General features: G+C 38.4%; 3 protein-coding genes across 13 annotated transcripts in view; 1 reads left to right on the forward strand and 2 right to left on the reverse strand.

The window, feature by feature from the left end:
- Positions 1 to 486: 486 nt before the first annotated feature.
- Positions 487 to 15,359, reverse strand: LOC118278963 (uncharacterized). 6 transcript variants are annotated; one of them, XM_050703737.1, is made up of 7 exons: positions 15,089 to 15,359; positions 10,894 to 11,174; positions 3,517 to 3,737; positions 2,708 to 2,878; positions 2,052 to 2,120; positions 1,102 to 1,182; positions 487 to 842 (listed from the first exon to the last, which is right to left on the reverse strand). In XM_050703737.1, exons 1-7 carry the CDS (start codon positions 15,213 to 15,215, stop codon positions 770 to 772), a joined length of 1,023 nt encoding a protein of 340 aa, XP_050559694.1. In that variant the 5' UTR covers positions 15,216 to 15,359; the 3' UTR covers positions 487 to 769. The 6 variants fall into 6 exon arrangements, with proteins under 6 accessions (XP_050559694.1, XP_050559693.1, XP_050559690.1 ...); XM_050703736.1 differs by lacking the exon at positions 15,089 to 15,359 and adding an exon at positions 13,299 to 13,716 and having other exon boundaries at positions 488 to 842; XM_050703733.1 differs by lacking the exon at positions 15,089 to 15,359 and adding an exon at positions 13,105 to 13,716 and having other exon boundaries at positions 489 to 842; positions 10,894 to 10,983.
- The window catches only part of LOC118278943 (uncharacterized), a 71,898-nt gene continuing 58,477 nt past the window's right edge, over positions 13,896 to 27,316 (forward strand). For 2 of the 4 annotated variants that reach the window (XM_050703571.1, XM_050703581.1), the window contains exons 1-3: positions 13,896 to 14,198; positions 16,943 to 17,126; positions 18,416 to 18,502. In XM_050703571.1, the coding sequence (XP_050559528.1) occupies positions 14,122 to 14,198; positions 16,943 to 17,126; positions 18,416 to 18,502 (348 nt within the window). In that variant the 5' untranslated portion in view covers positions 13,896 to 14,121. Of the gene's footprint in view, positions 14,199 to 16,942; positions 17,127 to 18,415; positions 18,503 to 26,093; positions 26,243 to 26,528; positions 26,710 to 26,827; positions 26,903 to 27,316 lie in introns of those variants that run through there. The other 2 variants (XM_050703572.1, XM_050703583.1) reach the window with 2 other exon arrangements.
- The window catches only part of LOC118278970 (uncharacterized), a 31,876-nt gene continuing 24,048 nt past the window's right edge, over positions 19,489 to 27,316 (reverse strand). The window contains exons 1-7 of one of the 3 annotated variants that reach the window (XM_050703770.1): positions 25,652 to 25,871; positions 24,270 to 24,440; positions 23,465 to 23,530; positions 22,688 to 22,777; positions 22,144 to 22,400; positions 20,547 to 20,624; positions 19,489 to 19,701 (exon numbers count right to left, since the gene is read on the reverse strand). In XM_050703770.1, the coding sequence (XP_050559727.1) occupies positions 19,635 to 19,701; positions 20,547 to 20,624; positions 22,144 to 22,400; positions 22,688 to 22,777; positions 23,465 to 23,530; positions 24,270 to 24,440; positions 25,652 to 25,750 (828 nt within the window). In that variant the 5' untranslated portion in view covers positions 25,751 to 25,871 and the 3' untranslated portion in view covers positions 19,489 to 19,634. Of the gene's footprint in view, positions 19,702 to 20,546; positions 20,625 to 22,143; positions 22,401 to 22,687; positions 22,778 to 23,464; positions 23,531 to 24,269; positions 24,441 to 25,651; positions 25,872 to 27,316 lie in introns of those variants that run through there. The other 2 variants (XM_050703771.1, XM_035598474.2) reach the window with 2 other exon arrangements.

Genomic DNA, 27,316 nt, shown 5'->3' on the forward strand with positions numbered 1-27,316 from the left:
CGCTGCTACTGGCTCTAGCATGGCTTGTAACTAGTCGAGTTCCTCGTCAAAACATTACGTGAGTAAGCCGATAACATAATAGTACATACATACATAGTACATAACCTCACGCCTGTCACCCATGGGGCTTGTCGGCAGAGGACAATGGAACGCCTTTGCCAAAAAGTGGAAGCATGAAAAGACTGATGACTGTTGATGAACCGGTTTATTCGACGAGGGGCATGTCGGTACACGCGTTGAAATATTATTATTGAAATAATTGAACAGCGCGCGGCGTTTCTTTGATGTGCGTCGTATTAACCGGTTTTTATTGCTCAAAACCGGTTAATCCGAAAAAACCTTTATGAAAATACTGTTCCAAATACCGGTTTAAAAAGCCGGTTTCGCGAACGAAACCCAATGTAAAGGTTTTGCGTACAAGTACATAATAACGGTTTGAAAATTTAACCGGTATCCGAGGCGTTACAAGTGCGTTGCCGGATTTTTAGGGATTAGGAATTTAAGGGTTATTGCGGAATCAGGGATTGGGAAGATTGGGAAAGGGGGTATTGGGCCTCCGGTAACCTCACTCACACAACGCAAGCGTTGTTTCACGTCGGTTTTCTACTCGGCCGTGGTATCACTCCGGTCGAGCCGGCCCATTCGTGCCGAAGCGTGGCTCTCCCACACTTTTTAGAACTTTTTCCATACTTTTTTCTTAGGGAAAGTTGTTTGTAATCATGAGTACAATCACGTGTTTAAATATCGTTCACTAATTTACTAGTCACACTTACGTGCATTCCTCAAACTCGCGCGGTTCAATCTTCACAAATAACGTGTCAGCTACTTCCTCCGTCTCCTCTCTGCAACATAACAAACACAATATTATATCGTCACGCCCTTTACCTCGGAAGGGGTAGGCAGAGGTACACATTATGGCACGTAATGTCACTTTACAATTTACACCCACTTTTCACAATTTACGCAACGGATTTTGATGCGGTTTTTTTTAATAGGTAGAGTGATTCAAGAGGAAGGTTTATATGTATAATACAGGCGTAATATATCACCGTTGCACCCATGCGAAGCTGGGGCGGGTCGCTAGTTAAAAATAAAACTTACTGTTGCAAACCGTTGTCTACAGTTGTGTCCGTCACTTCGGGGTTGGGCTCCTTGTCGGCCGAAGTAAGGGGATCCATTTCACTGCAATCATAAATAAACGATTTATGGTATAAGCCGGTAAACGAGCAGACGGATCACCTGATGGTAAGCAATCGCCGCCGCCCATGGACACTTGAAACACCAGAGGCGTTACAAGTGTCTTGGCAGCTTTTTGGGAGTTGGGAATTTAAGGGTTGTTAAGGGTTGTTGGGGAATCGGGGATGCGAGACAACGAAACACAACGCAAGCGTTGTTTCACGTCAGTATTCTGTGAGGCCGTGGTATCACTCCGGTCGAGCCGGCCCAGTAGTGCCGAAGCATGGCTCTCCCACACCTAGCGATACTAATAAGCTATAATAAGCTGAGTCCATTAAATCATTAGTGAAATTTGAATTTTAAAGCAAAATTATAAGGTGGAAAATACATTGCAGAAATTAACAATGTATCTACTCAGCGATTGAACTAAAATATTATAATATTAATGTGTTAGTATGATATGCATACCAAATAACTTGGTTGATAGTATACAGTCTACAGGTAAGAATACAAAGATAGATTCAGTACAGAGACAGCAACCATTGGTTGTCTAGCGCCGACTGAGTTACAAAAGCGTACAATTTAGTTTAACTATAGCTACTGTCTCTGTACTTTTTTTGAATGGGGGAAAATTATCCAATGATTTCTCCCGCCTTGGGCGAGGCGAGAGGGAGTAACCAGTCCCGCCTTGCGCGAAGCGACTCTAACTTACTAAAAACCCCCCTTTCCTACTCCTGTTTTTCGAACCGGAGCCCCGGTAAACCGGTAAAATCGCAAGGTAGTCTGCAGCACCGGAACAGTCTCTGTACTGAATCTCTATTTTCTTACCTGTATACTGAATGAATTGGTTGACAGTAAAAAATAAAATTACTTACATGCAGTCTTCATCACTATTTGTGTTCGATTTGAGAATTACTTCTGGTTCATCCGAGTCGGACTCCTCTCTGCAACAAACAAAATACATAGTTAATCACTATATAGTATAAAACAAAGTCGCTTTCTCTGTCCCTATGTCCCTTTGTATGCTTAAATGTTTAAAACTACGCAACGGATTTTGATTTCGGATTTTACTGGGGCTCCGGCTTGAAAAGCAGGGGGTAAGAACTGGGTGGTTTTTAGTCAGTGAGAGTGTGACACTCCCTCTCGCCTCGCCCAAGGCGAGAGAAGTCATTGGATGATTTTCCACCCTAAAAAAAAGCTACGTCCCATATTTTAAGTAATTTTTTCTATTTTCTTTTTTTTTAAATATGTTACCCCACATTAGAATTTTCTCCTGTGTCGTGGGTGCATTTACAAACATACAAAATCACATGCACATGACACACACAAAGAGTTGTTCCGTGCGGGAATCGAACCCGCTACACGTTGAGCGGTAGCCAATTTCCCAGCCTCCTCTAGTCAAGTATAGTAACATTCAAAGTCAAAGTCAAAGCATTTATTTCAATTAATCCTAAATAAGGCACTTTTGAAACGTCAAATTGAATTGTCCGTCAGTCTGTCTGTCGGTGAAGCTAGGCGCATATGAACATACTGTTCCGGTGGTGGTGCGCTTGCTTTCCTCTTGCGTCCCCTCTTGCGGCTGGGTTCCCGTGTCTTGGCTGGTTCCGCTCCATTCTGCGACAGCTTCCGCTGCTGCAGCTGAGCCAGCGTCAGCTCCGACTCCTCGCCGTCCTTATCATCTTCAGAGTCACTCCGCTGCTCACTGCAACATACAAAACATCCAAGTTCACTCAACACAAGTGTTCTTTCTTTCTTTCTTTTTTTTTTAAAAAAGTTGCCCCACTTTTGTATTTTCTCCTGTGTCGTGGGTGTGTTTACAAACATATAAGTTCACATGTACATGACACCCAGACCCGAAACAACAATTTGTGGATCACACAAAGAGTTGCTCCGTGCGGGAATCGAACCCGCTACCCGTTGCGCGGCAGCCACCGCACCAACCGTGCAGTCAGATCAGTGTTATAAAGCTGCAAAAATTTGCATCAACGCACTTGATCCGATTTTTAATCGGATACATGTGTGCGTGTGTGCCTGTGTATGCGTGTGCCTGTGCGTGTGTGTGTGTTACATCAATTTTGAGGTTAGAAAGTCATCCAATGACTTCTCCCGCTTTGGGTGAGGCGAGAGGGAGTATCAGACTCTTACTGACTACAAACCACCCCGTTCCTACTTCTGCCCTTCAAACCGGATCCCCGGTAAACCCGCTAGGTAGTCCGCAGCTCCAGATCAGGCATCAGCCCTACTGGGCCCCATCTGTGGTGGTCTGATGGCTCTTTGAGGCGCACGCGGAAACAGTGTGTGCATGCGTGTGTATGTGTATATGGGGGGGGAATAGGGCACCTGTGTTTGCTTCGTTTTCTAGGGCGTCCAATGCGGGGTTTAGAATCGGGGTGTTCCTTATCGCGCTCGTTTTTGAGGACGCGACGCACGGTGCCTTCGCCGACTCCGCAGGCGAGCGCCGCGCGTTGCCGGAGCTCCCTTGTCGACACCGTCTTGTCCCCCCGCTCGTCGCGCTCTTTTTTTAAATAATGGTACACGCTGGCTATGATTGCGTCCTTCTCCTGCAATTTAAATAGTACATACCCTAAGGATGTTAACCTTTTGACCGCCAGAGCATAAACGCTTCGCTGTGCCCTCCACGCCAAGCCACAAATTCAACGAAATAACCTTGAAAATATTAGGGATTCCAAAATGTTATCGATAAACCAAAGTGAGTAATAATTTTCGTCTGAATTTTTTTGAATAAACTGCTTATAACATAAAAAGAATATTTATTTAACCTAATCTCCCACTGTAATAAACTTAAGACCACATTAATAGCAACTATCAATAAAATATCAGCCTTTTGAGACACAAAAATACATATAAAATTGCAGCAAGTTACAGCACTATTATCTATCAGTTACGCGCCATTGGCATGTATACATGCCAATGGCGCGGGCAACTATCCATTTTTTTTAAATCTCTCGTTTATGATTAGGGATGTAGCTGAATAATGTAACTTATCGAGTTCATTTATGTATTAGGTAATCAAATTTGAAAACTGCTAAATAGGTACAGATTTTAGTGATATTATTTATACACTTTCATATTCTTAAAATAGTTGCCTTGTATTTGTAAAATGTTACATGAAACTTAAAAATATAAAAAATCAACAATCGTATTTATTTATTATGCTCATTAACAGCCTTGTAATTGAAACCGTCACGTGAAACTTAAAAATATATAAAAAATCAACAATTGTGTATAATTATTATGCTCAATATCAGCCTTGTATTTGTAAAATGTCACATGAAACTTAAAAATATAAAAAATCAACAATCGTATTTATTTATTATGCTCATTAACAGCCTTGTAATTGAAAAAGGTTACGTGAAACTTAAAAATATATAAAAATCAACAATTGTACCTATAAAACATTATGCTCACTAACAGTCTTGGAATTGTAAAATTTAAAACTAAATTGTATATTATCTATAATTATTATCAATAACAAAAATTTAATAAATAAATAGCAATTATAATGTAGGTACTCGATAAAATATTTTTTGCAACTTCCCCGCATTTAAAAACACGGCACGCGCTTACGACGTCACGAGTCCGACATCTATACATGTCAATGGCGCAGAAGGGATTGCATATCGGTAGTATTGTTGAAATAATTTTAAATTTTGGCATTCCATATATTTTTTGTTTTTTGACAACGTCAACTATGTAATAGAATAAAAGCTGTCTACGATTCTGTGGCACAAATGTGTAGTGTGGTTTTATTCAAATTCCTTTAAATAATATTAAAGTCATCAGGTTATGGGCCCAGTATAGCCAAAGTCAACCAAGATAAGTACAAATTCGTTAAGTTGTAGAAAATACCAACAATCATGGCTAGTAGCAGTTCTCTGGCACTAATAGAGAAACTAACAGGCCGAGAAAACTACAGTACCTGGCGGTTTGCTGTTAAAACCTACCTTCAACATGAAGAACTTTGGGAATGCATTGAAAATCCCAATAACGAACCATTCGACGTGAAAAAGGACACAAAAGCCAAATCTAAAATAATATTACTTGTCGATAGTATAAACTATGTACATATCCAAGAGGCAGAAACGGCGAAAGAAGTATGGGAAAACTTATCTCGTGCTTTCGACGACTCGGGGCTTACACGCAGAGTTGGCCTATTGCGTGACCTCTGTACTACTACACTTTCTGGTTGCCAAAATATAGACGAATATGTAAGTAAGATAATGTCTACAGCACATAAACTCCGAAATATAGGATTCCAAGTTGATGATGAGTGGCTCGGGACGCTTTTACTCTCCGGGTTACCTGAACATTATAAACCAATGATCCTTGCCATTGAGAGCTCTGGGATGAAAATAAGTGCGGACTCTGTTAAATCTAAACTACTTCAAGAAGTAAAATCTGAAAACAATGCTGCTTTTACATCTGGTCTCGGTTATCAAACTAAGAATATGAAAAAGAAGAACAAAGGTCCTAGATGTTTTCAATGCAATAAATATGGACATAAGAGCTCAGATTGCAGGACGAAATCAAAAGAAAAGTTTCCCAAATCAAACAGTTCATATGCTGCTGCATTCATCATTCCAATTAACAATGGTGCAGTGGAAGCATGGTTCATTGATTCCGGGGCAACTATACATATGACTAAACATCAAAATCTTCTTCAAAATATACACACACCACCTGTAAAACAAATTAAAGTTGCCAACAATAAAACACTTACAGTGAACAGCTCTGGTGATGTGACACTGAATACATTGAACGGAGAAAATCAGTCAAATGCAATTTTATTTACAAATGTCTTATATGTACCAGAACTTGCAGTGAATCTAATATCTGTACATCAAATAACAGAAAAGGGTGGTCAAGTTAAATTTGATTCCAAAGGCTGTACTATACTGAACAGACAAAATGTTATTGTAGCAACAGCAACAAAATAAAACAACATGTACCGGCTTAACATGAATACTGATTATGCATACATGTCTGACGTTAAACAAGATGATATATTTTTATGGCACCAAAGGATGGGCCATCTGAACTTAGACACCTTGAAGAAATTAAAAGATAATTCTGAAGGATTCACACTGTCTGATAAACAAGTAAATAATATAACTTGTATAACATGTAAAGAGGGCAAGCAAACAAGAATGCCCTTCAAGAGTCAAGGATCACATTCCTCGAAGTTATTGGAACTAGTGCATTCTGACTTATGTGGTCCAATGGAAACACAATCACTAGGAGGTGGTAAATACTTCTTAACATTTTTGGACGATTATTCCAAAAAGGTATTTGTTTATATTTTGAACAATAAAACTGAGGTATTGTCAAAATTCAAAGAGTTTAAAACAGAAGTTGAAAATCAAACTGAATGTAAACTCAAATGTATTCGGACTGACAATGGCCTGGAATATGTCAACAAACCATTCTCTGACTTCCTTAAAACTGCTGGAATAATACATCAAACATCAACTCCTTATACTCCTGAGCAAAATGGAGCTGCAGAGTGGTTAAATAGGACTCTAGTGGAGAGAGCAAAGTGTATGATTCTGAATGCTGGCTTGTCAAAGTTTTTCTGGGCTGAGGCTATAAAAACTGCTGCATATATCATAAATAGATCTCCAACTAGATCCTTATTGTTCAAAACACCTGAAGAAGTTTGGACTGGACGTAAACCTAATATAAGTAACATGAAAGTGTTTGGATGTGAAGCTATGGTCCATTTACCTAAAGAGAGGCGCAAGAAATGGGATCCAAAAGCACAGAAAATGATTTTTATTGGATATTGTGAAAATACAAAAGGATATAGGTTCATATTACCAAATACTAAAACTATAATAAAGAGCAGGGATGCTGTATTTCTGGAATGTACTGTGAAGAGGAACTATGTCGCTCTGGAATTATCTGAAACAGAAAACAAACCATTAGATACACATTGTAAAAGTAATGAAGAAACCTTAATGTCAAATAAGTCAATTGAAGAAAGTAGGGAAGAATCTTATAACTCTGAAAGCTCAGATGAGTACTTACCAGAAAATAATATTTGTACTCCTCCCCGAAGCAACATAAAATTGAGACCTAGAAATAGAAACAAAGAACAAACTTACCTTTGCTATAATGAATGCTCAGTGCCTGAGCAAGTCCCTGAAACATACAAAGAAGCTATTAAATGTGTAAACTCTGAAAAATGGAAAAAGTCTATTGAAGAGGAATTTGAAGCCCATGAAAGAAATGGTACATGGATATTGGTAAACAAGCCTGAAAATACAAACATTATCGGCTGTAAATGGGTCTTTAGAATAAAAGATTAACCAACGGGTCCTCGCTTCAAATCAAGGCTTTGTGCAAAGGGCTATGCACAGGCAGAAGGTATTGACTATAAGGAAACATACTCACCCACTGTCAGGTATGATTCAATACGTTTATTATTATCTCTAGCTGCTCAAAATGGTTATGAAATTCTTCAACTTGACGTTAAGACTGCTTTTCTGTATGGGGAACTAGAAGAAAACATATACATGTATCCCCCTGAAGGTCTAATACATGAACCAAATAAAGTATGTAAATTGATAAAGTCACTGTATGGTCTTAAACAAGCACCACGGTGCTGGAATACTACATTCAATTCTGTACTTCAGAAATTTGGCTCCATAAACAGTAAAGCAGATCAATGTGTATATGTAGCAAATATTAAAGGTACAATGTGTTATCTCTGTATTTATGTGGATGATGGGCTTTTATTTTCTAAATCAAAGTCTGTTCTGCAATCTGTAACAAATGATTTGAAAACAGCATTTGATATGACAATATGCTCACCTGGAAATTTTGTTGGAATGGATATTCAAGTTTCTAACAAGTACATCTTCATACATCAATCCAAGTATATCAAACAGTTGCTAAATAAATTTGATATGAATAATGCTAACCCTAACAGTGTTCCAGCTGATCCTCATTCAAAGCTAGAGAAAAGTGAGCACCCACCTGAGAAGAATCTTCCTTATAGAGAAGCTGTTGGTTCTCTGATGCATCTAGCCATTGTAAGCAGACCAGACATAATGTTTGCTGTGAGTCTGGTAAGTAGATTTTTGAATTGCTACAATGAAACTCACTGGACAGCTGTTAAGAAGATTTTAAAGTATCTCAAAGACACCACCAACTATGGCCTGTGCTATCGATCAGCAAAATCTCCTGATTTAGTAGGCTATAGTGATGCTGACTATGCTAATGACATCACAACTAGAAGGTCAACAACTGGATACATTTTTATCAAATGTGGAGCTGCTGTAACATGGTGCAGTCAAAGGCAACACACTGTTGCTCTGTCGACTACAGAAGCAGAATTTATGGCGGCCTGTGCAGCCACCAAAGAAGCCATTTGGATTAAACAGTTATTATGTGATCTTGGTGAATTTAAGCAACAAGTAGTAATGATAAATATAGACAATCAAAGTGCAATAAGTGTTATTAAAAATGTAAATTTTCATAAGAGGTGCAAACATATAGACACTAAATATCACTTCATAAAAGAAAAGTATTATGCTAAAGTTATTGATTTAAAATATGTTTCAACATGTAATCAACTTGCTGATTTTCTAACTAAGGCTTTACCTAGAGATAAATTTCATTATATGAGAGAGCAAATTGGAATGTTATCCCTAGATATGTTGTGTAATCTCTAATTTTGTTAAGAAAATTTACTTTGTCTATTTTGTATGTAATTATTTAGTTGAAGGATGTTTAAGTTAAAAAAATGTTAATTTATTTAGTAAAAATGTTAACATGGAAGGCTTAAATTTGGCAGGAGTGTTGAAATAATTTTAAATTTTGGCATTCCATATATTTTTTTGTTTTTTTGACAACGTCAACTATGTAATAGAATAAAAGCTGTCTACGATTCTGTGGTACAAATGTGTAGTGTGGTTTTATTCAAATTCCTTTAAATAATATTAAAGTCATCAAGTATGCTAGGGATGCGCATGATTGGCGAAAAGGGAATGTCGATAATATTGAAAATATAGTAAGTATGCTATTATACCCAAGAATTTTTCAGTTTAAAATATAGTATATTTACCTTTTTTCTCAGAGACTAAAGTTATATATATACTTTTTAATAGTTATTACAAAAAATAAGCGAGTCATTTAGCTCAAGTTTTAATATTACTTGAATTACACTACATCACTAGTAGGCATGTATACATGACATTGGCGCGAGAGAACATTCTTTTTTAGCCGATATTTAAGTTGTTTTTATCAATCAAATATTAGAATAACTATATTGCAATTTTGTTCACTGTGTACAATTATGTAATAACTGGGTATTCAGTTCTTAAGATACATCAATAAAACACGTGAAAGTAATGATTTAATGTGTTTATTTTGTTTTTCTCTGTGATCTGTTTCTTGGCATCTATAGATGTCGGTGGCGCACAGGGCACGCTTGCGCATGACATCTATACATGCCATTGGCGTTCAAAAGGTTAAGGATATCCACATCCGTAACCGAAACTATCGGATATCCGAAATAAAAAAATATCCATTTTCGTAACCCAAACTGAAATAAATGATAAATGATAATAAATGATATTTATTTCTGTAAATAGATTATAAAATAACACTTTTTCACGTCAATATTTCAAATAGCTAGATGAGGCCGGCATTTCCTATCCGACTACTCTGAGAAGAAATGCCGAAACAAACTCAGAGGTCATAGTCTCTTTTATAATAAATGTTCCGGATAATTTCGGATAGGGGCGGAGTCTAAATGAGACATGAGACAAGTTACGAAAAGTTACTTATAAGCAGATTGAAGTACCTGCCAAATGATGGGCAATTTATAAATAAAACCATTTGATTATCAATTTGTATGTTACTTTTGAAATTCCATAGAAATCCAATATACGTAACCGAAACTACCAGATAATTATCTGGTAGTTTCGGATAAGAAATTATTCCAAATTATAATTTGGAATAATTTCTTATCCGTATCAGAAACCGGAACCGATATAAAAAATTCCACTATCCATATCCATATCCGAAATTCCATATCCATAACATCCCTGCATTACCCTTACACTGACTGCCTCGTTGGTCGAGTGGTCGCAAGTGCAACTGCCGGGCAAGGGATCTCAAAGAATTGTTGAGCTATTTTCGGCTTTTCAAGAAATTCTCTGTAGTAGCATGGAGTCTGTAATTGTGCCCAGTATATGGCAATAGGCTCACCCCCTATTACTTGGGACTTATAACACAAATGATGAAAAGTGGGTGTACATTGTATAGTGGCATTACATGTCGTAATGTGCACCTCTGCCTATGAGGATAAAAGGCGTGATGTTGAGTTATTTACATTATTTGATGGCATGTATAAGCGCTGTGTGTGCAAGCCTAGACAGGCTTTTTTTAATGGAATAAGTCGGTAAACAAGCTGAAGTATCACCTGATGGTAAGCAATAGCCGCTGCCCATAGACACTTGAAACACCAGAGGCGTTACAAGTGTGTTGCCTTTTGGGGCTTAGGAATTTAAGAGTTGTAGGGAATCAGTGATTGGGAAGGGGGGTAATTGGACCTCCGGTAACCTTACTCACACAACAAAGTACAATGCTAGTGTTGTTTCACATGACTGAACTATGAGGCCGTGGTATCGCTCCGGTCGAGCCGGCCCATTCGTGCCGAAGCATGGCTCTCCCACACTTGGTACTTACCTTATCTGCATCGGGTGCACCTTCGTCGTCACTCTGGTTTTTCAAAAGCTTAGAAACATAATCTATGCTGACATTAAAAGTCCGGGCTGCCTTCCGCATACTAGTTTTCGGGTTAGTTTTTAAGTAATCTAGAATTCGATCGCCTAGTTTATCTTTGAAGTTAGATGATTTTTCACTTCCATATCCTACGTATTTCGGTGTACGAAACTGTCCGTAGTCCATTAGACGCCCCCAAACGTGGTTAAATGTTTTCCCGGTCGGAATACGCGGGTTGTTTATACCTTTCCGTTTTAAACTATTTAAATGATCCGGATCACTGTAGAGGCGACGAGCCTCAGCAGTATTGAAGTCCGCAAGCACATAGAACTTTACTATATCAAGGTACTCGAAGTTTGTAAAACTGTTCATTGTTTTGTAACAATGTAACTGTATAGTTAACAATTCAAGCTATCACATAATATCGCATTTATATTTATATAAATTTAATTCACACTTTGTTTACGAGCGAAACAGTATTATTGAAATCCAAATATTCGAATCGAAACTCACATTGACACTCTAGTGATTTGACAGGTGACAGTTCGTCAGGACAAAATTTCAGTTCGAAAACTTTTTTAATCCATTAGATTTTATTTAAAAGAGTAGTACATTCCGGTTGGTTTTAATTTAATTAACTACACTTCCGAATAATTTAACATAATACGAATGTGGTACAGCTAAAATACTAAGGCATAATTTTTAAATCGCAGCAACTTTCAAGAGTGATAAGAAACGTTTCTGAATCTGTCACCCGCGCTATGCGGGCAATAGCAATATATGGTGCCCCTGTAATGCAGAACAGTAGTACAAATCAGCATAGTTTTACCAGATGATTTGTACGAACGTGGTTACCATCGTGAATGTTACAAATGTGCTACTGCTTTGCCGAAAAGATATTTCTCTCCAATCTCACATATATTGCTATTACAATTTTATAAGGCGCACTATTTTTTAGAGCTTTAAAGCGTCTGTTAAAAGTTTTGGTCCATGGAAAGTGTCTGATTTTTTTAATATGATTTCAGAGTAATATTCTACAAAACATATATAAAAATCAGACATAAAAATTTACGTTAAGTGAGTCTAATTTTTAGTTACCTTTCTCACCTGGTACCTGCGCAGGTGTCACTCGGCAAGCTTTACAAACATTCAGACATTAAAAAGTATATACAAGACTACTGTAAGACGAAGGTTATATGCTTGTAAAAATATTATATGTCAGACGGCTCTGGGATCTCGCTCTAATACATTCATTATAGAAAACTTTTCGGCGAGAACAGTCATGAACCAGAGCACTCCCCGTGGTATGGGCGACAGAAAATGCACAACGAAGCTACATCTCTACGCATTGCCAAAGTGTCAAGTCGGTTTGAAACTTCCTGACACTCAACAATTCGAACAGCACTCCGTTGAACGCGGTCCAGAGGATGAAGCTGGGGATTCCACTTGGGGCCGAACCTTACACTGACTGCCTCGTTGGTCGAGTGGTCGCAAGTGCGACTGCCGGGCAAGGGATCTCAAAGAATTGTTGAGCTATTTTTGGCTTTTCAAAAATTTCTCAGTAGTAGCATGGAGTCTGTAACTGTGTCCAGTATATGGCAATAGGCTCACCCCCTATTACATGGGACTTATAACACAAATGGTGAAAAATGGGTGTACATTGTATAGTGGCATTACATGCCGTAATGTGCACCTCTGACTAAGAGAATAAAAGGCGTGATGTTGAGTTATTTACATTATTTGATGGCATGTATAAGCGCTGTGTGTACAAGCCTAGACAGGCTTTTTTTAATGGAATAAGTCGGTAAACAAGCTGCAAAACCTGATAGTAAGCAATAGCCGCTGCCCATAGACACTTGAAACACCAGAGGTGTTACAAGTGTGTTGCCTTTTGGGGCTTAGGAATTTAAGAGTTGTAGGGAATCAGTGATTGGGAAGGGGGGTAATTGGACCTCCGGTAACCTTACTCACACAAAGTACAATGCTAGTGTTGTTTCACATGACTGAACTATGAGGCCGTGGTATCGCTCCGGTCGAGCCGGCCCATTCGCGCCGAAGCATGGCTCTCCCACACTTGGTACTTACCTTATCTGCATCGGGTGCACCTTCGTCGTCACTCTGGTTTTTCAAAAGCTTAGAAATATAATCTACGCTGACATTAAAAGTCCGAGCTGCCTTCCGCATACTAGTTTTCGGGTTAGTTTTTAAGTAATCTAGAATTCGATCGGCTTTCAATCGATCTTTGAAGTTAAATGATTTTACAATTCCATGTCCTACGTATGTCGGTGTACGAAACTGTCCGTACTCCGTTAGACGCCCCCAAACGTGGTTAAATGTTTTCCCGGTCGGAATACGCGGGTTGTTTATACCTTTCCGTTTTAAACTATTTAAATGATCCGGATCACTGTAGAGGCGACGAGCCTCATTAGTATTGAAGTCCGCAAGCACATAGAACTTTACTATATCAAGGTACTCGAAGTTTGTAAAACTGTTCATTGTTACAACTGTATAGTTAACAATTCAAGCTATCACATAATAGTCTCGCATTTATATTTATATAAATTTAATTCACACTTTGTTTACGAGCGAAACAGTATTATTGAAATCCAAATATTCGAATCGAAACTCACATTGACACTCTAGTGATTTGACAGTGCGACAGTGACAGTTGGACAGGACAAAATTTCAGTTCGAAAATGTTTCATTCCATTAGATTTTATTTAAAGACTAGAACATTCCGGTTGGTTTTAATTTAATTAACTACACTTCCGAATAATTTAACATAATACGAATGTGGTACAGCTAAAATACTAAGGCATAATTTTTAAATCGCAGCAACTTTCAAGAGTGATAAGAAACGTTTCTGAATTTGTCAGCCGCACCGTGCTACAGCGCACTAGGTATAAGTAGGTTAGATTTAGATTTCAGGCATGATCGTCCCACTGCAGAGTAAAGTAAAGGCCTCCCTAACTTCCTTCCTTCCACTCCTCTCTGTTTAAAGCTATGTATACCTAAACAAAAAGGTATATAGATAGGTTACAAACGCTCAGCCAGCGACACCCTAAAAATATAGCTAAGTAGCCACATTTAGCGCCAGTGTCGGGTCGCGCTGCGCCGTCAACGGACGCATGTCGCTCAGTACCTAGTGCATGTACCTGTTTAAAAATAAAAGGTGCCCCAAAGCCTTATAAAATGCCGTCATGTGTTATAAGATATTGCAATAATTATACGGGAAAAACTTCAAAAAGTCGAGGCATTACATACCATTCGTAAGTTAAATATTTACGCTAATATTTCATTTATACACACACTACCATGCATAGTACTGATCGTATTTGACGAAACGTCAAAATCGACAGGCATTGCGATGATATTCTCACGTCTCATATGAATAGAGTTTTCCTGTTTATGATGCGCCGGAATATATTAATTTGTATTTTACAAAACTAATAGCAATTCGTTAGTGTCGGCTGCCCGGGGCGGAAGACAATTTTACCGCCCTCTTATTTAATAAAATTTATCCTTAAACATATGTTAAGTGGTAATGTCAGTGGCGTAGCGTGAGTGTCGGCTGCCCGGGGCGGAAGACAATTTTGCCGCCCTCTTATTTAGGTATTTTAATTTAATGAATACTATACATTACATACATTCATTATAGAGAACTTTTCGGCGAGAACAGTCATGAACCAGAGCACTCCCCGTGGTATGGGCGATAGATAGTGATTGGGAAGGGGGGTAATTGGACCTCCGGTAACCTTACTCACACAAAGTACAATGCTAGTGTTGTTTCACATGACTGAACTATGAGGCCGTGGTATCGCTCCGGTCGAGCCGGCCCATCCGTGCCGAAGCATGGCTCTCCCACACTTGGTACTTACCTTATCTGCATCGGGTGCACCTTCGTCGTCACTCTGGTTTTTCAAAAGCTTAGAAATATAGAATCTGTTGACATTAAAAGTCCGAGCTGCCTTCCGCACACTAGTTTTCGGGTTAGTTTTTAAGTAATCTAGAATTCGATCGCCTAGTTTATCTTTGAAGTTAGATGATTTTTCACTTCCATATCCTACGTATTTCGGTGTACGAAACTGTCCGTAGTCCATTAGACGCCCCCAAACGTGGTTAAATGTTCTCACGTTCGGAATACGCGGGTTGTTTATACCTTTCCGTTTTAAACTATTTATATGATCCGGATCACTGTAGAGGCGACGAGCCTCAGCAGTATTGAAGTCCGCAAGCACATAGAACTTTACTATATCAAGGTACTCGAAGTTTGTAAAACTGTTCATTGTTACAACTGTATGGTTAACAATTCAAGCTATCACATAATAGTCTCGCATTTATATTTATTTAATTTAATTCACACTTTGTTTACTACCGAAACAGTATTATTGAAATCCAAATATTCGAATCGAAACTCACATTGACACTACACTTGTGATTTGACACTTGACAGTGCGACAGTGACAGGTCGACAGGACAAAATTTCAGTTCGGAAATTTGATTTTATTTAAAGAGTAGAACATTCCGATTGGTTTTAATTAAATTAATATTATTTTCCGAATAATTTAACATAATACGAATGTGGTACAGCTAAAATACTAAGGCATAATTTTTAAATCGCAGCAACTTTCAAGAGTGATAAGAAACGTTTCTGAATCTGTCACCCGCGCTATGCTACAGCGCACTAGGTATAAGTAGTTTAGATTTAGATTTCAGGCATGATCGTCCTACTGCAGAGTAAAGCAAAGGCCTCCCTAACTTCCTTCCTTCCACTCCTCTCTGTTTAAAGCTATGTATACCTAAACAAAAAGGTATATAGATAGGTTACAAACGCTTAGCCAGCGACACCCTAAAAAATATAGCTAAGTAGCCACATTTAGCGCCAGTGTCGCGTCGCGCTGCGCCGTCAACGGACGCACGTCGCTCGGTACCTAGTGCATGTACCTGTTTAAAAATAAAAGGTGCCCCAAAGCCTTATAAAATGCCGTCATGTGTTATTAGATATTGCAATAATTATACGGGAAAAACTTCAAAAAGTCGAGGCATTACATACCATTCGTAAGTTAAATATTTACGCTAATATTTCATTTATACACACACTACCATGCATAGTAAGGAACGGGGTAGTTTTTCGTCAGTAAGAGTCTGACACTCCCTCTCGCCTCGCTCAGGGCGGAATAGCCATTGGATGTTTTCCCCCCCTTAAAAAATAATAATAATAAAAGAGTAGAAGCTCTTTATTAAATATGCCGCGAATACAGAAACCGTGAATATGGAATGGTAATTTGTATGGGGTTATAGGGGATACGTTCCTAGATGACGAAATCAAGAAGCAAATAGTAGATAAAAAAATGTTTATTGAACTTTCTGATCATACAGATTGCCTGATGATAATATTATTATCATCAGGTTTAGGTCACACTAGGTTTAGGCAGAAGTCAAAATCTAGACGTAGTTGTAATAAGGTCTATTTTATATTTTTATCCTTCTACTGACGCGCTGACAAAGGATAGCGAATGTATTTTTTTAGGTTACGCACCGATATTTCGATTCGATCCGCGAATAAAGAAATCTTAGACCGCGAATATAGGAATTGGATCGCATTTTTTCAATCCGCGAATAGTGAAAACGCGAATGAAGGAAGCGCGAATAAAGAGCTTTTACTGTACTTAAAAATTTATGAGACTGCCTCGTTGGTCGAGTGGTCGCAAGTGCGACTGCCGAACAAGGGGTCTCGGGTTCGATTCCTGGGTCGGGCAAAGGATTACTGGGCTTTTTTCGGATTTTCGAAAATTTCTCGGTAGTAGCACGGAGCCTGGAATTGTGTCCAGTATATGGCAATAGGCTTACCCCCTATTACATGGGACTTATAACACAAATGGTGAAAGTGGGTGCGCATTGTATAGCGGCATTACGTGCCGTAATGTTACCTCTGCCTACCCCTTCGGGGATAAAAGGCGTGACGTTGTGTGTGTGTGTACTTTAATATTATGAATTAATTGTTTGTTTGTAGGTTTCCAACAAACGAACAAAAGTGCACCCAGTGGGTGGACATTGTCAGAAAACAGAGGAATGAGGAGTTCTGGCAGCCAAGCAAAGCGAGTAAAATATGCTCCATCCATTTTAAAGTCGAAGACAAATACATGTCCGGCAAAGGATACGCTTTGTTGAAGAAATCTGCGATTCCTGTCTTGGAGGTATTTCTTTATCTATCTATACGATACTGATATTATAAACGGAGTCTGTGTTTCCTGATGGGTATAACCTGGGTGTCTTCAAGGCCCGAGTGAATAGGTTGCTTATGGGCAGACGTGCTCCATCGTAGGCCGCATCATCACTTACCATCAGGCAGGTGAGATAGCGGACAAACGTCGACCCATTAAATGTACGAAAAAAACCTGAGGAGTTTGTTTGAACGCGCTAATCTCCAGAACTACTGGTTCGATTTGAATAATTATTTTTGTGTTGGATAGTGCATTTATCGAGGAAGGTTATAGGCTATAAAACATCACGCTATGACCACCAGGAGCCAAGCAGAGCGGGTGAAACCGCGCGGAAGTAGCTAGTAACTTATAACTTTCGTGAGACATACTAAATTAATTATTATGTTATCAGCTTACTCACGCATGAGTAGCAGCGCGACAATCGCCGCGTCGTGTGTCGCGGGATGCTGCTCATGAATATGAGCCTCTAGCATGGCTTGAAACTAGTCGAGTTCTTCGTCAAACAGTTACGCGAGTAAGCCGATAACATAATAATTAATTTGGAGCTATTTATTTACTTACGTTTTTGTTTGGTTTTTTATGGTATAAGTTGGTTAACAAGCAGACGGATCACCTGATGGTAAGCAATCGCCGCCGCCCATGGACACGCGAAATACCTGAGGCGTTACAAGTGCGTTGCCGGCCTTTTGGGGGTTAGGAATTTAAGGGTTGTGGGGAATCCGGGATTGGGAAAATTGGGAAGGGGGTAATTGGGCCTCCGGTAACCTCACTCACACAACGCAAGCGTTGTTTCACGTCGGTGTACTGTGAGGCCGTGGTATCACTCCGGTCGAGCCGATCCATTTGTGCCGAAGCATGGCCGTCCCACACTTAATTTATTTTAATCCACCTCTGCTCTACATCCATTGAAAACCGCATCAAAATCTGGTCAGCAGTTTTCAAGTACTGCTTATTAATGTTGCAAATACTATGTGGGTCGTGGAAAGTGGGTGTACATTGTACAGTGGCATTACGTGCCGTAATGTGCACCTCTGCCTACCCTTTTTTTTGAGGGGGGAAAATCATCCAATGACTTCTCCCGCCTTGGGTAAGGTGGGAGGGAGTGTCAGACTCTTACTGACTAAAAACCACCCCGTTCCTTCTCCTGCTTTGAGCCGGAGCCCCGGTAACATGTTACGTTGTCCGCAGCTCCGGGACATTTGTCTACCCTTCGAGGTTAAAAGGCGTGACGTTGCATATACGAATGTCTATTTCATTTGCAGATGTTTGGGTCATCACCGAGCGCATACATTCCCACACAACTCTTCTATGACCAAGATTCTTCGTCAAACTCTCTGATTGATGAGCCTGTAAGTACCTATTGAAGAGTAGAGACGTATGATGCCTTAGGCAAACTAGGCTTGTGCCTACGGCGCCAGGTTCCAGAGGGGCGCTACGAGACGCGTGTGCCCATTTACAACTAGTTATGTACCTATTTTTTTTATTTGTGGGGGGAAAATCATCCATTGACTTCTCCCGCCTTGGTTGAGACGGGAGGGGGTGTCAGACTCTTACTGACTAAAAACCACCCCGTTCCTTCTACTGCTTTGAGCCGGAGCCCCGGTAACCTTTTACGTTGTCCGCAGCTCCGGATCGGGCATCAGCCCTACTGGGCCCCATCTGTGGTGGTCTGGCTCTTTAAACAACTACCTCTACAGTACTACCTATATAGGATGACTGGTAATTAGTGACCGATATTTAAAATTAGTTTTATTTTTATCACAATAACAAAACAATAAAATTACGTATCTGGATGCTTTCTCATGATCAGCTGTTAGCAGCGAGGCGCCCGCGTTATAGGAAGACTAGTAGGTACTTCGTAACTTTACGCGCGCGTGCTAATGAAATGTTGTCTAATTATTGTGATAAAAATAAAACTAATGAGTATACAAAAAAAGTTTCTTCGGGAAAGTTGTTTGTAATCATGAGTACAATCACGTGTTTAAATATCGTTCACTAATTACCAGTCACGCTATACAGTGGCGACGGCATTTAGAGAAATAATGGGCTCCTTTGATGTACTTGCCTAGGGCGCTCTGAAGGTTTAATTTTTTCAGCTAACCTTTTATTAGTTCATCGCAAGTTGAGCTAACAAGAACCTTATAAATAAATAGGGTCTGTACCCTTAGTACGAGTTTGCTTTACGTTTAAAGTAATCGAAACGAGAGCGCGTTCGGGGCTCTGATTGGCCGGCTCGAATAAACCAACCAATCAGAACGCCATCACATTTCAATTACTTTAAACTTAAAACAAACTCATACTAAGGGTACTGTATTAAAAATAAAACACACAAATTGATTGAAATAATGATAGAATCATCTCCGAACGTATTCGGATCACGTTGCTAGTGGCTACTTGTATTTTAATATATTTAATGTTAAAATATGAAATAAATCTTACAGTAAACATAATCTTATATAAATCTATACATATAGTAACAAATTAACGCGAGTAGTTCACCTCTGGTGCTGAGAATTTGTTCATTCCGATGTCTGCTAGCATGTAGGTACTGAAACAAATAAAAATTCAAATATAATAATGTCTTTCTTCGATAAAAATATAATAGGGATGACGACTGGGTCAAAAATAGATTATTAGGTTTGTACCTAATGTTATCTGATGTTCAATTCAATTCTACTGATGTAACTTACGGACGTTAAGAGCTAAGTGTGCCGAATATGGATGATGACTGGGTCAAAAATAAATTATTACAACTTTTCAATACAATAAAATACTCAAAAATAATCACACTCTCATTCATAAATTTGATGAACTACTTAATTTACGATTTCTTCTAGCTAAATATCTAGAAATAAGTCTGCTATTTGACGTAAAAATCTGATGACGCCATATTAGAGTATTTCATACAAAGTTCATAGAAAATTATATTTTTTGACGTTTCGGAAAAAGTATTAATGACTAGTTATACGTATGTATACCTATACATAGATAAGAGCATTAAAAAATATAACCAGCCAGGTTTACTATGTTTTAAGAACCATAGGCGTAGCCCAGTGTCCGGGGTTCAAATCCGGCCCCTCCCCCGTTAAATGCGTACCTAGACATTACAGAGCGTTATTTTTCTAGTTAGCATAGTCATCCCCTGTTTGGCAAAGGTCTCTATATATGACTACCTATGAATCTGTTAATTACATATTATATATAAAGTAAATAAATATATAGTGTTTTTTTATTGTCACACATTTCATGTGTCGACTTTCTTGAATCCCTGCCGAAACTAAAACCTGGCTACGCCTATGTTAAGTACACTAGTACTAATCAAATCAAATCAAATCACTTTAATGCATCCATAGTGTATAATTTGGTTGACAGTTTTACAAGTGACCAACTTACTTGTTGAGGGGTTGTGGCTGAGAAGTAGGAATATTGCCGGCGAGATTGGCTGCTGTTGTCGGGTCGATCTTTAGTTGCCTGTATCAAAAAAAGAAACATATTTACAAGTATTGCAAGGGCGTATCTGTCGTATCAATTATATACCGGGCCCCCAAGCCACGGTAGACCCCACCAGCTTTAGCATAAAATAAAACCTTCCCAAACGTCAGTAAAAGTCTGATATTCTATCTCGCCTCACCCAAGGACGGGAGAAATTATTGGAATAACTTTGACCCCCAAAAAAGGCCCCAAACTATCTATACTAATATTTAGCTGAAGAGTTTGTTTGTTTGTTTGAATGCGCTAATCTCCTGAACTACAGGTCCGATTTGAATAATTCTTTTTGTGTTAAGTAGTGCCTGCGTCGAGGAAAATAGGCTATAAAACATCACACTATGGCCAATAGGAGCCAAGCAGAGCGGGTGAAACCGCGCGGAAGTAGCTAGTTTATTATAAGGGGCCCCGCAAAGCCACACTTCGCCACTGAAGTATGAGTAGTTTTTCAGGCAGGGTTCCTTTTCTCATCATGCCTAAGGCAAACTAGGCAAGTAGTCTAGGGCGCCAAATTACAATTTTAATTTTGTCATTTTATCTTTATCTTTAAACTCCTCTTTCTTTATAAATATATTATGCTCATAGGTCATGTTTACACAACAATACTCTCATTATTTGTTACACGTACTGCTATTAATGTTCCTAGCGATTAGATTTCTTCATTTCTAAATATTTATGTTTACCTGTGGACAGCGTTGTGGGTTACATTATGACCACAACAAGTCATTGTTACAGTGCCGTCGTTAGGGGGGGGGCGACATGGGCCGATGGCCCAGGGCAACAAAGTCTGGGGGCGCCAATAAAATGAAAAACTACTACTAACACTTGATATTGCTTCCCTCAAGTGGGCGCCACAATATTTTCGCCCGGGGTGTCCCTTAAGCCGGCACTGCATTGTTATATTAGTTGTAAGATTTTATAATGTAACTGTTTGCTGTTCCTTAAAATGAAAAATAAAATAGGGGCGCCGCGAGACGCGCGTGCCCAACTGCCCATTGAGCAGCAGCGCTTGTCTAGGGCGCTCACTAAGGGGACTCCGGAGCAGGTCTATTAAGAGGTCTCGGTGTCCCTTACAGGTGTTGAGGGTGGCCACCGGGGTTCTAATGAGGTAAAAATCCCACACTCCCTAAAAATCCCAAAAAAGCTAGGCGCCTTTTGAAGGTTCCCCCTGTCATCAAAAAAAAAAAGGGGCGCTCACTAAGTTAAATCCGGCCCTGGTTTCATCTCTCGTTTGGCGGCCTTTTGCCATATCAAACATATTATATCCTCACTCTTCACCAAATTACAGTACTCTCAACGGATCTTGGCAGGTCTGAACTACGTGCAGAAGGCTGCGCAATAAGTCTTTTTAGAACCAAATGGTGGCATGAGGCGAGGTGCGGGGGGCGGCGATCTAGGCTAGAGATTGACCATTTCTAAATACAATTGACCCTTTACACTTATTGCGCAGCCTTCTGCACGTAGTTCAGACCTGCCAAGATCCGTTGAGAGTACTTGTACTTACTTGTCAGTCTTTCGAAGAGGCTTTTTCCGTGGCGTAATGGCCACTCTTCTCTTGGCTTCCTTACGCGCTTCTTTCTTCTGCGCTTCCTCCTTCAGGGCCTGTTCCACAGCCGCTTCCTTGACACCAGTAGCTGCAGCAGCTCGCTTGTGAAGCTGCGCCATTGCATCCATTTGTTGAGGACCTGACATCTTCTTTAATTCTTCCAATTCTTGTGCCAAATAGTGAAACACTCGAGCTATCATGATTTTCCTTTGATTCTGAAAATTTAATGTATTTTATTTTCAGTCTTAATAACTCTGTAAAAAATGTGAAAATGTACCGTTTGTCGCGCAATGCTGTTCATGACTACGGGCCCTAGCGTGGGTTGAAACTAGTCGAGTTACGATTATTTTGTTATTGTTATAAAAATAAAACTAATGAGTATACAAAAAAGTTTCTCCGGGAAAGTTGTTTGTAATCATGAGTACAATCACGTGTTTAAATATCGTTCACTAATTACCGGTCACCCTATATTGGTATATAGCTAGACAAAATATAAAATTACCTCTTGCCTCTTAGCAGCCGGAGTTTCCACTTCAGTATTGCAATTTGGACAAAATAGTTTTCTGTCATTTTCCTTTTTCGGGTCTGATTTCTGAAATTAAAAATTATTACATTACATTAGGTATTGCGTAACTAACCAACTACGATAACTAGCTATTCCCGCGCGGTCTCCTGCCAAGCTCCCATGGGTCTTTCTCTTTAATTCTTTTAAAGAGTGGGTTGTATGTAGAAGAAATAGGCATGTTTCCTACTAGTCAAACTCAATACTATTTTCGAAACGTCAAAAACTATATTTTTTATATGAATTTTGTATGAAATACTCTATTATGACGTCATAAGTTTTAGGCGTCAAATAGCAGACTTATTTCTAGTTAGCTAGAAACAATCGAAATTTAAGTACCTAGTTCATCAAATTTATGAATGAGAGTGTGATTATTTTTGAATATTTTATTGAATTGAACAGTTGTAATCATTTATCTTTGACCCAGTCATCATCCCTATTGAATTATGTATATGTACAGTATTGATATTGTGGTGGCCTGCCAACCTGGTTTAAGACACCCGCTTCTCTTGCACCCCATGCATGAGAAGAGAGTGTCCGGGTGCGGGTTGGAAACCTATCCAATGCAAGTAGCAATGTGACACGTTGAGCAAGCATGTTGATTAATGCTCAAACCTTCTCAGAGCGAGAGGCCATTGGTCAGCAGTGGCCTCTTATAGGCCGTTGATGATAACTGAATAAGAAGTAATAATACTAATGTACGTATTGTATACTCACTCCTGCTTCTTCATCCTTCTTTTTCATGGCTTCCCTCAAGCGTCGCCGTACTGTGTCCATTGATATCTAGAAGAGACAAAATATTTTTTTATATATTATAGATTCTGCAGTCAATAGTTAGTTCCGTAATGACTTTAACAAAATATATGAAGCATGCAAACTATTAGAAAAACCTCCTTGATTTATTAGCTACCCAGAAACCTTAAATTACTTATAACATTCTCAAAAAAGTAGGGTGTAAAGAGAAAAGGGCAATTTCAAAATATCTTTATTTGCAAAATCTTGTTCAAAGTAACTTCCTCTACGACAAATACAGGAACACGTGTTTTAATCTCTGTGACAGTCACTCTTGAACTGAATATGCGTCCCAAATCTGTTGGTTTATTCAAGCCGGCCAATCAGTGCCGAATGCGCGCTCGTTGCAATTACTTTAAACGTAAAGCAAACTCGTAATATTTTTAATTTGAGCCGATAGAATAGAATCAGGCGTTACTTTGCGAAAATCTAAGCTACACTAACAATACAATAAGATTTTTAGTTTTGTAAGGTGTTCTCTAATTTGAGCTGCGGGAGCCGCCGAATCAACACCTCCTGAGGATGCTCCGTGGAGGAGCGAAACATATGTCGAGTGGTATATTGCATGTTATGTGTGTGTTTATGTTGCACCCCTGCTGCATGAGCATTTATTTGCGGGCGTGAGGGCGGTGCTACACAACACATGTTAAAAAATACATGTATAAGCGGAATTAAAACTAAAAATCTTATTGTATTGTTAGTGTAATTTGAATAGAGTATCACAACTCACATTGTAACTAGTAGAAGAGACTCGTGTGCTCATCAGTGGGTCTGACGCGTGGGCAGCGACTATGGCGGCGTCCTGCTCCGCAGTGGTAGCCCGCTTGTACACCTTGCGGTGGTGAGCCTGCAGGCTACCGTCCTTCTCCCAGCGTCTGATCCACAGGTAGATTGTTCTTTTCTGAAAATAAATATTAATCTTACTACTTACAATGCTATGCAAGAACTACCTTAATTTACTAGATTCTGTCCACTTTAGATTTGTTTTTAGCATCATTTTAGGTAATTACTGTCATTGATATATATTGTCTATTGTTTTTTACTATTTGTGAAAGCTTGTGATGGGCCATCATTAAGTTTTTATTTTTAATTATATTAAGTTGTTAGCTGTAAGCTCAAACATGTAAAATAATATTATAAAGGAAGAACTCTTGTGAGACATACATGAGAATACTGTTCATGAATATAAGCTTATAGCATAGTTTGAAACTAGTCGAGTTCCTCATCAAACAGAATGTGATAATTAAGAAACAATATAATTATTTTGTGGCCTTATCTGAAACAGCTAACGTAAAAAAGTGATATGTAACAATGGAACTAGCCATTTGAAACAATATTGGGTGTACATTGTACTATCCCTTCAATATCTAATATATATAAAATTCTCGTGTCACAGGTTTCGTTGCTTTTGATGAATTTTTTTGTGCTTATCCAGTAGTTATCTATGAGAATCGGCCAACATCTATTTATCATCCCCCTAAATGTTAGGGGTAGTACAAACCTAATTTTTTTTATTTTCCACGGATGAAGTTGCGGGCAGAAGCTAGTGTATGTATAATAGTCATTTTAGAGGATTTTAAATAAATATGTGGAATTATAATATCAATCAACAATAACACAAAGCTCCCAATCCACAATATATAATATACTAATTATATGTAAAGTATATATTTAATATACTAATTATATGTAAAGTATATATTTAAGTGATAAATCTTTAAAACTAGAAAATTAAAGTGTACAATTTTAATTCTAAAGTTAGTATAATGTCAATTATTTTAGATTAAGTTGAATTGTTATAAGTTATTTAAATGTAAAGTCCTCTCCACATATGTTTGTAATATCTTTTGCTGTGCCCGACAGGGTCCACTATTGTTACCTACCAAATATTTACCACCTAAGCCTACATTGTGGAATGCAATAAAGAATTGAGTTTTGAGTATAATATTAACTATTACAAAATTAACGATTCATTACAGTTGCTATTAAAAAAAAAATAGAAAGAAGAAAAGAAAGACTCTTATTAGATTATCTACGTTATAAATAACAATCCCTATACTGACAGAAGTTTCTTAATACTATAGGATCGAAAGATTAAGTTTATATATTCACCGTAATTCCTGTGAGTCGACTTATGTCTACTATACGGCACCCACTCTGCCGCAGAGCAATGATGTGCTCCCTTTCTAAGGCTGTAAGCCGAGGCGCCATTTATTTACGACGGCCCACCGTTAATACGGTTTATATTATTAAATAAACAAGAAACAACACAATAATATTCCAAATACAACTCTACATTTCACTGCGGATTGACATTAAACAAAATTGACAGATTTGAGCGTTTCTATAGTCTATGCTCTGTAATAGACTATAATAAAATCGTAGACTGACGACGATAAGCTTTAAATACACGCCCTGTGAAGGCAACCCTAATTCAACGAACGAACGAAAAATTTTCGCAGATTTCGTACTACAATTGCATAGTACAATTCTATTTATTGCGCACTTTCGTGTGCTTTCGTCTTATAACGGGTCGGCGCAAAAAATAAATAACAGCTCACATGAGACGTGAGCTCTTATTTTGTTTAGTTCGGTTGTAACACTGCCAATGTAAACACGTTTCACAATGCCCCAATGTGTATTCAAGAGTTGCAAAAATAATGCCCGAAAAAGCAATTCATCGGCTGGAGTGTCTTACTTTCGGTAAGTACATGTAAATTAAGTTATATTATAATTTTTAAACTAACAAATAATATCCAATTTTGAACAAAATTACCGATTTTACATCACCGCTACAAACGTTTGGCCAAGGTCGGCCAATACGTGCCCAAACTTTTGTGTAACAGAACAGTAGACGCATGGAGTAGATTTATGTTGTAGGTAATAATTTAAAATAATTTGTTACTAGAACTTTCAAATAGGTTAATGCTACTTTTGTGTCTGTTTTTTGGACTCTCATTAGATAGTTACTTATTTCTTTTTTTTTTAGTTTTCCTAGCGATCCGTTTACGTGTGCAGAATGGGTCTCGATTGTCGCCAGAGAAAGAGAAGATAACTTTTATAAGCCAGCTACAAATTCGGTCATATGTTCAGATCACTTTGATAAATCGGATATATCCGGAAATACTAACCGACGACGATTGGTTAAAACAGCGGTGCCTAAATTACAGGTACATTAATTAATTATATACAATCGAAATGTACTCTTTTATTGGTTGTTTTTTGTTAAATGAAGTTGTGTTGGAATTAATATTTACTTATTAAAAAAGAGTATTTTTAAAAACATAGGTTCAACCCCCGTCGAATGACCCACAATTGGCAGCAACCGATACTACACTCCCCGTATCTGTTATTGATGTGCAGGTAAGCCATTTTTAATTTAGCAGTAGGTATCGTCAATGTGTGTGAAGTGATATATAATAATTTTATTCAAGTTATGCATTATAATTATATTTTAAGAAAAACACATTAAAAAAACACTGATTAAGAAAAAAAAACATATTATACACAAAACAACCCTATTAAAATAATAAGTACTAGCTTTTGCCCGCATTTCATCGCTCCCGCTCTTCCCTTCTCCAACATACTTTACTCTACAATACAATTTATTATAGGATTAAAACAATTAAAATTAAAACGGTGTAAGTATACATAAGTATGTATATTAACAAACGTAATACCCAAAACATACATAATTTTAACTAAACTTTTACGTTCATATTATAAATTATTTTAGTGTTGAACGCGACTCCATACCTCCTGTAGTAATATTCGACA

This window comes from Spodoptera frugiperda, chromosome 24 (genome assembly GCF_023101765.2).
Source record: "Spodoptera frugiperda isolate SF20-4 chromosome 24, AGI-APGP_CSIRO_Sfru_2.0, whole genome shotgun sequence".
NCBI classification, from domain to species: domain Eukaryota; kingdom Metazoa; phylum Arthropoda; class Insecta; order Lepidoptera; family Noctuidae; genus Spodoptera; species Spodoptera frugiperda.

Bases quoted from the DNA above. Each gene is read 5' to 3' on its own strand.
- LOC118278963 (XM_050703733.1), bottom strand. From the start codon at position 13,425: ATGAACAGTTTTACAAACTTCGAGTACCTTGATATAGTAAAGTTCTAT. The intron at 2,879-3,516 runs GTGCCCTATTCC...TGTATGTTGCAG, and splicing joins AGAAAACGAAGCAAACACAG to TGAGCAGCGGAGTGACTCTG. The intron at 2,121-2,707 runs GTATGTTCATAT...TGTTTGTTGCAG, and splicing joins AGCGCACCACCACCGGAACA to AGAGGAGTCCGACTCGGATG.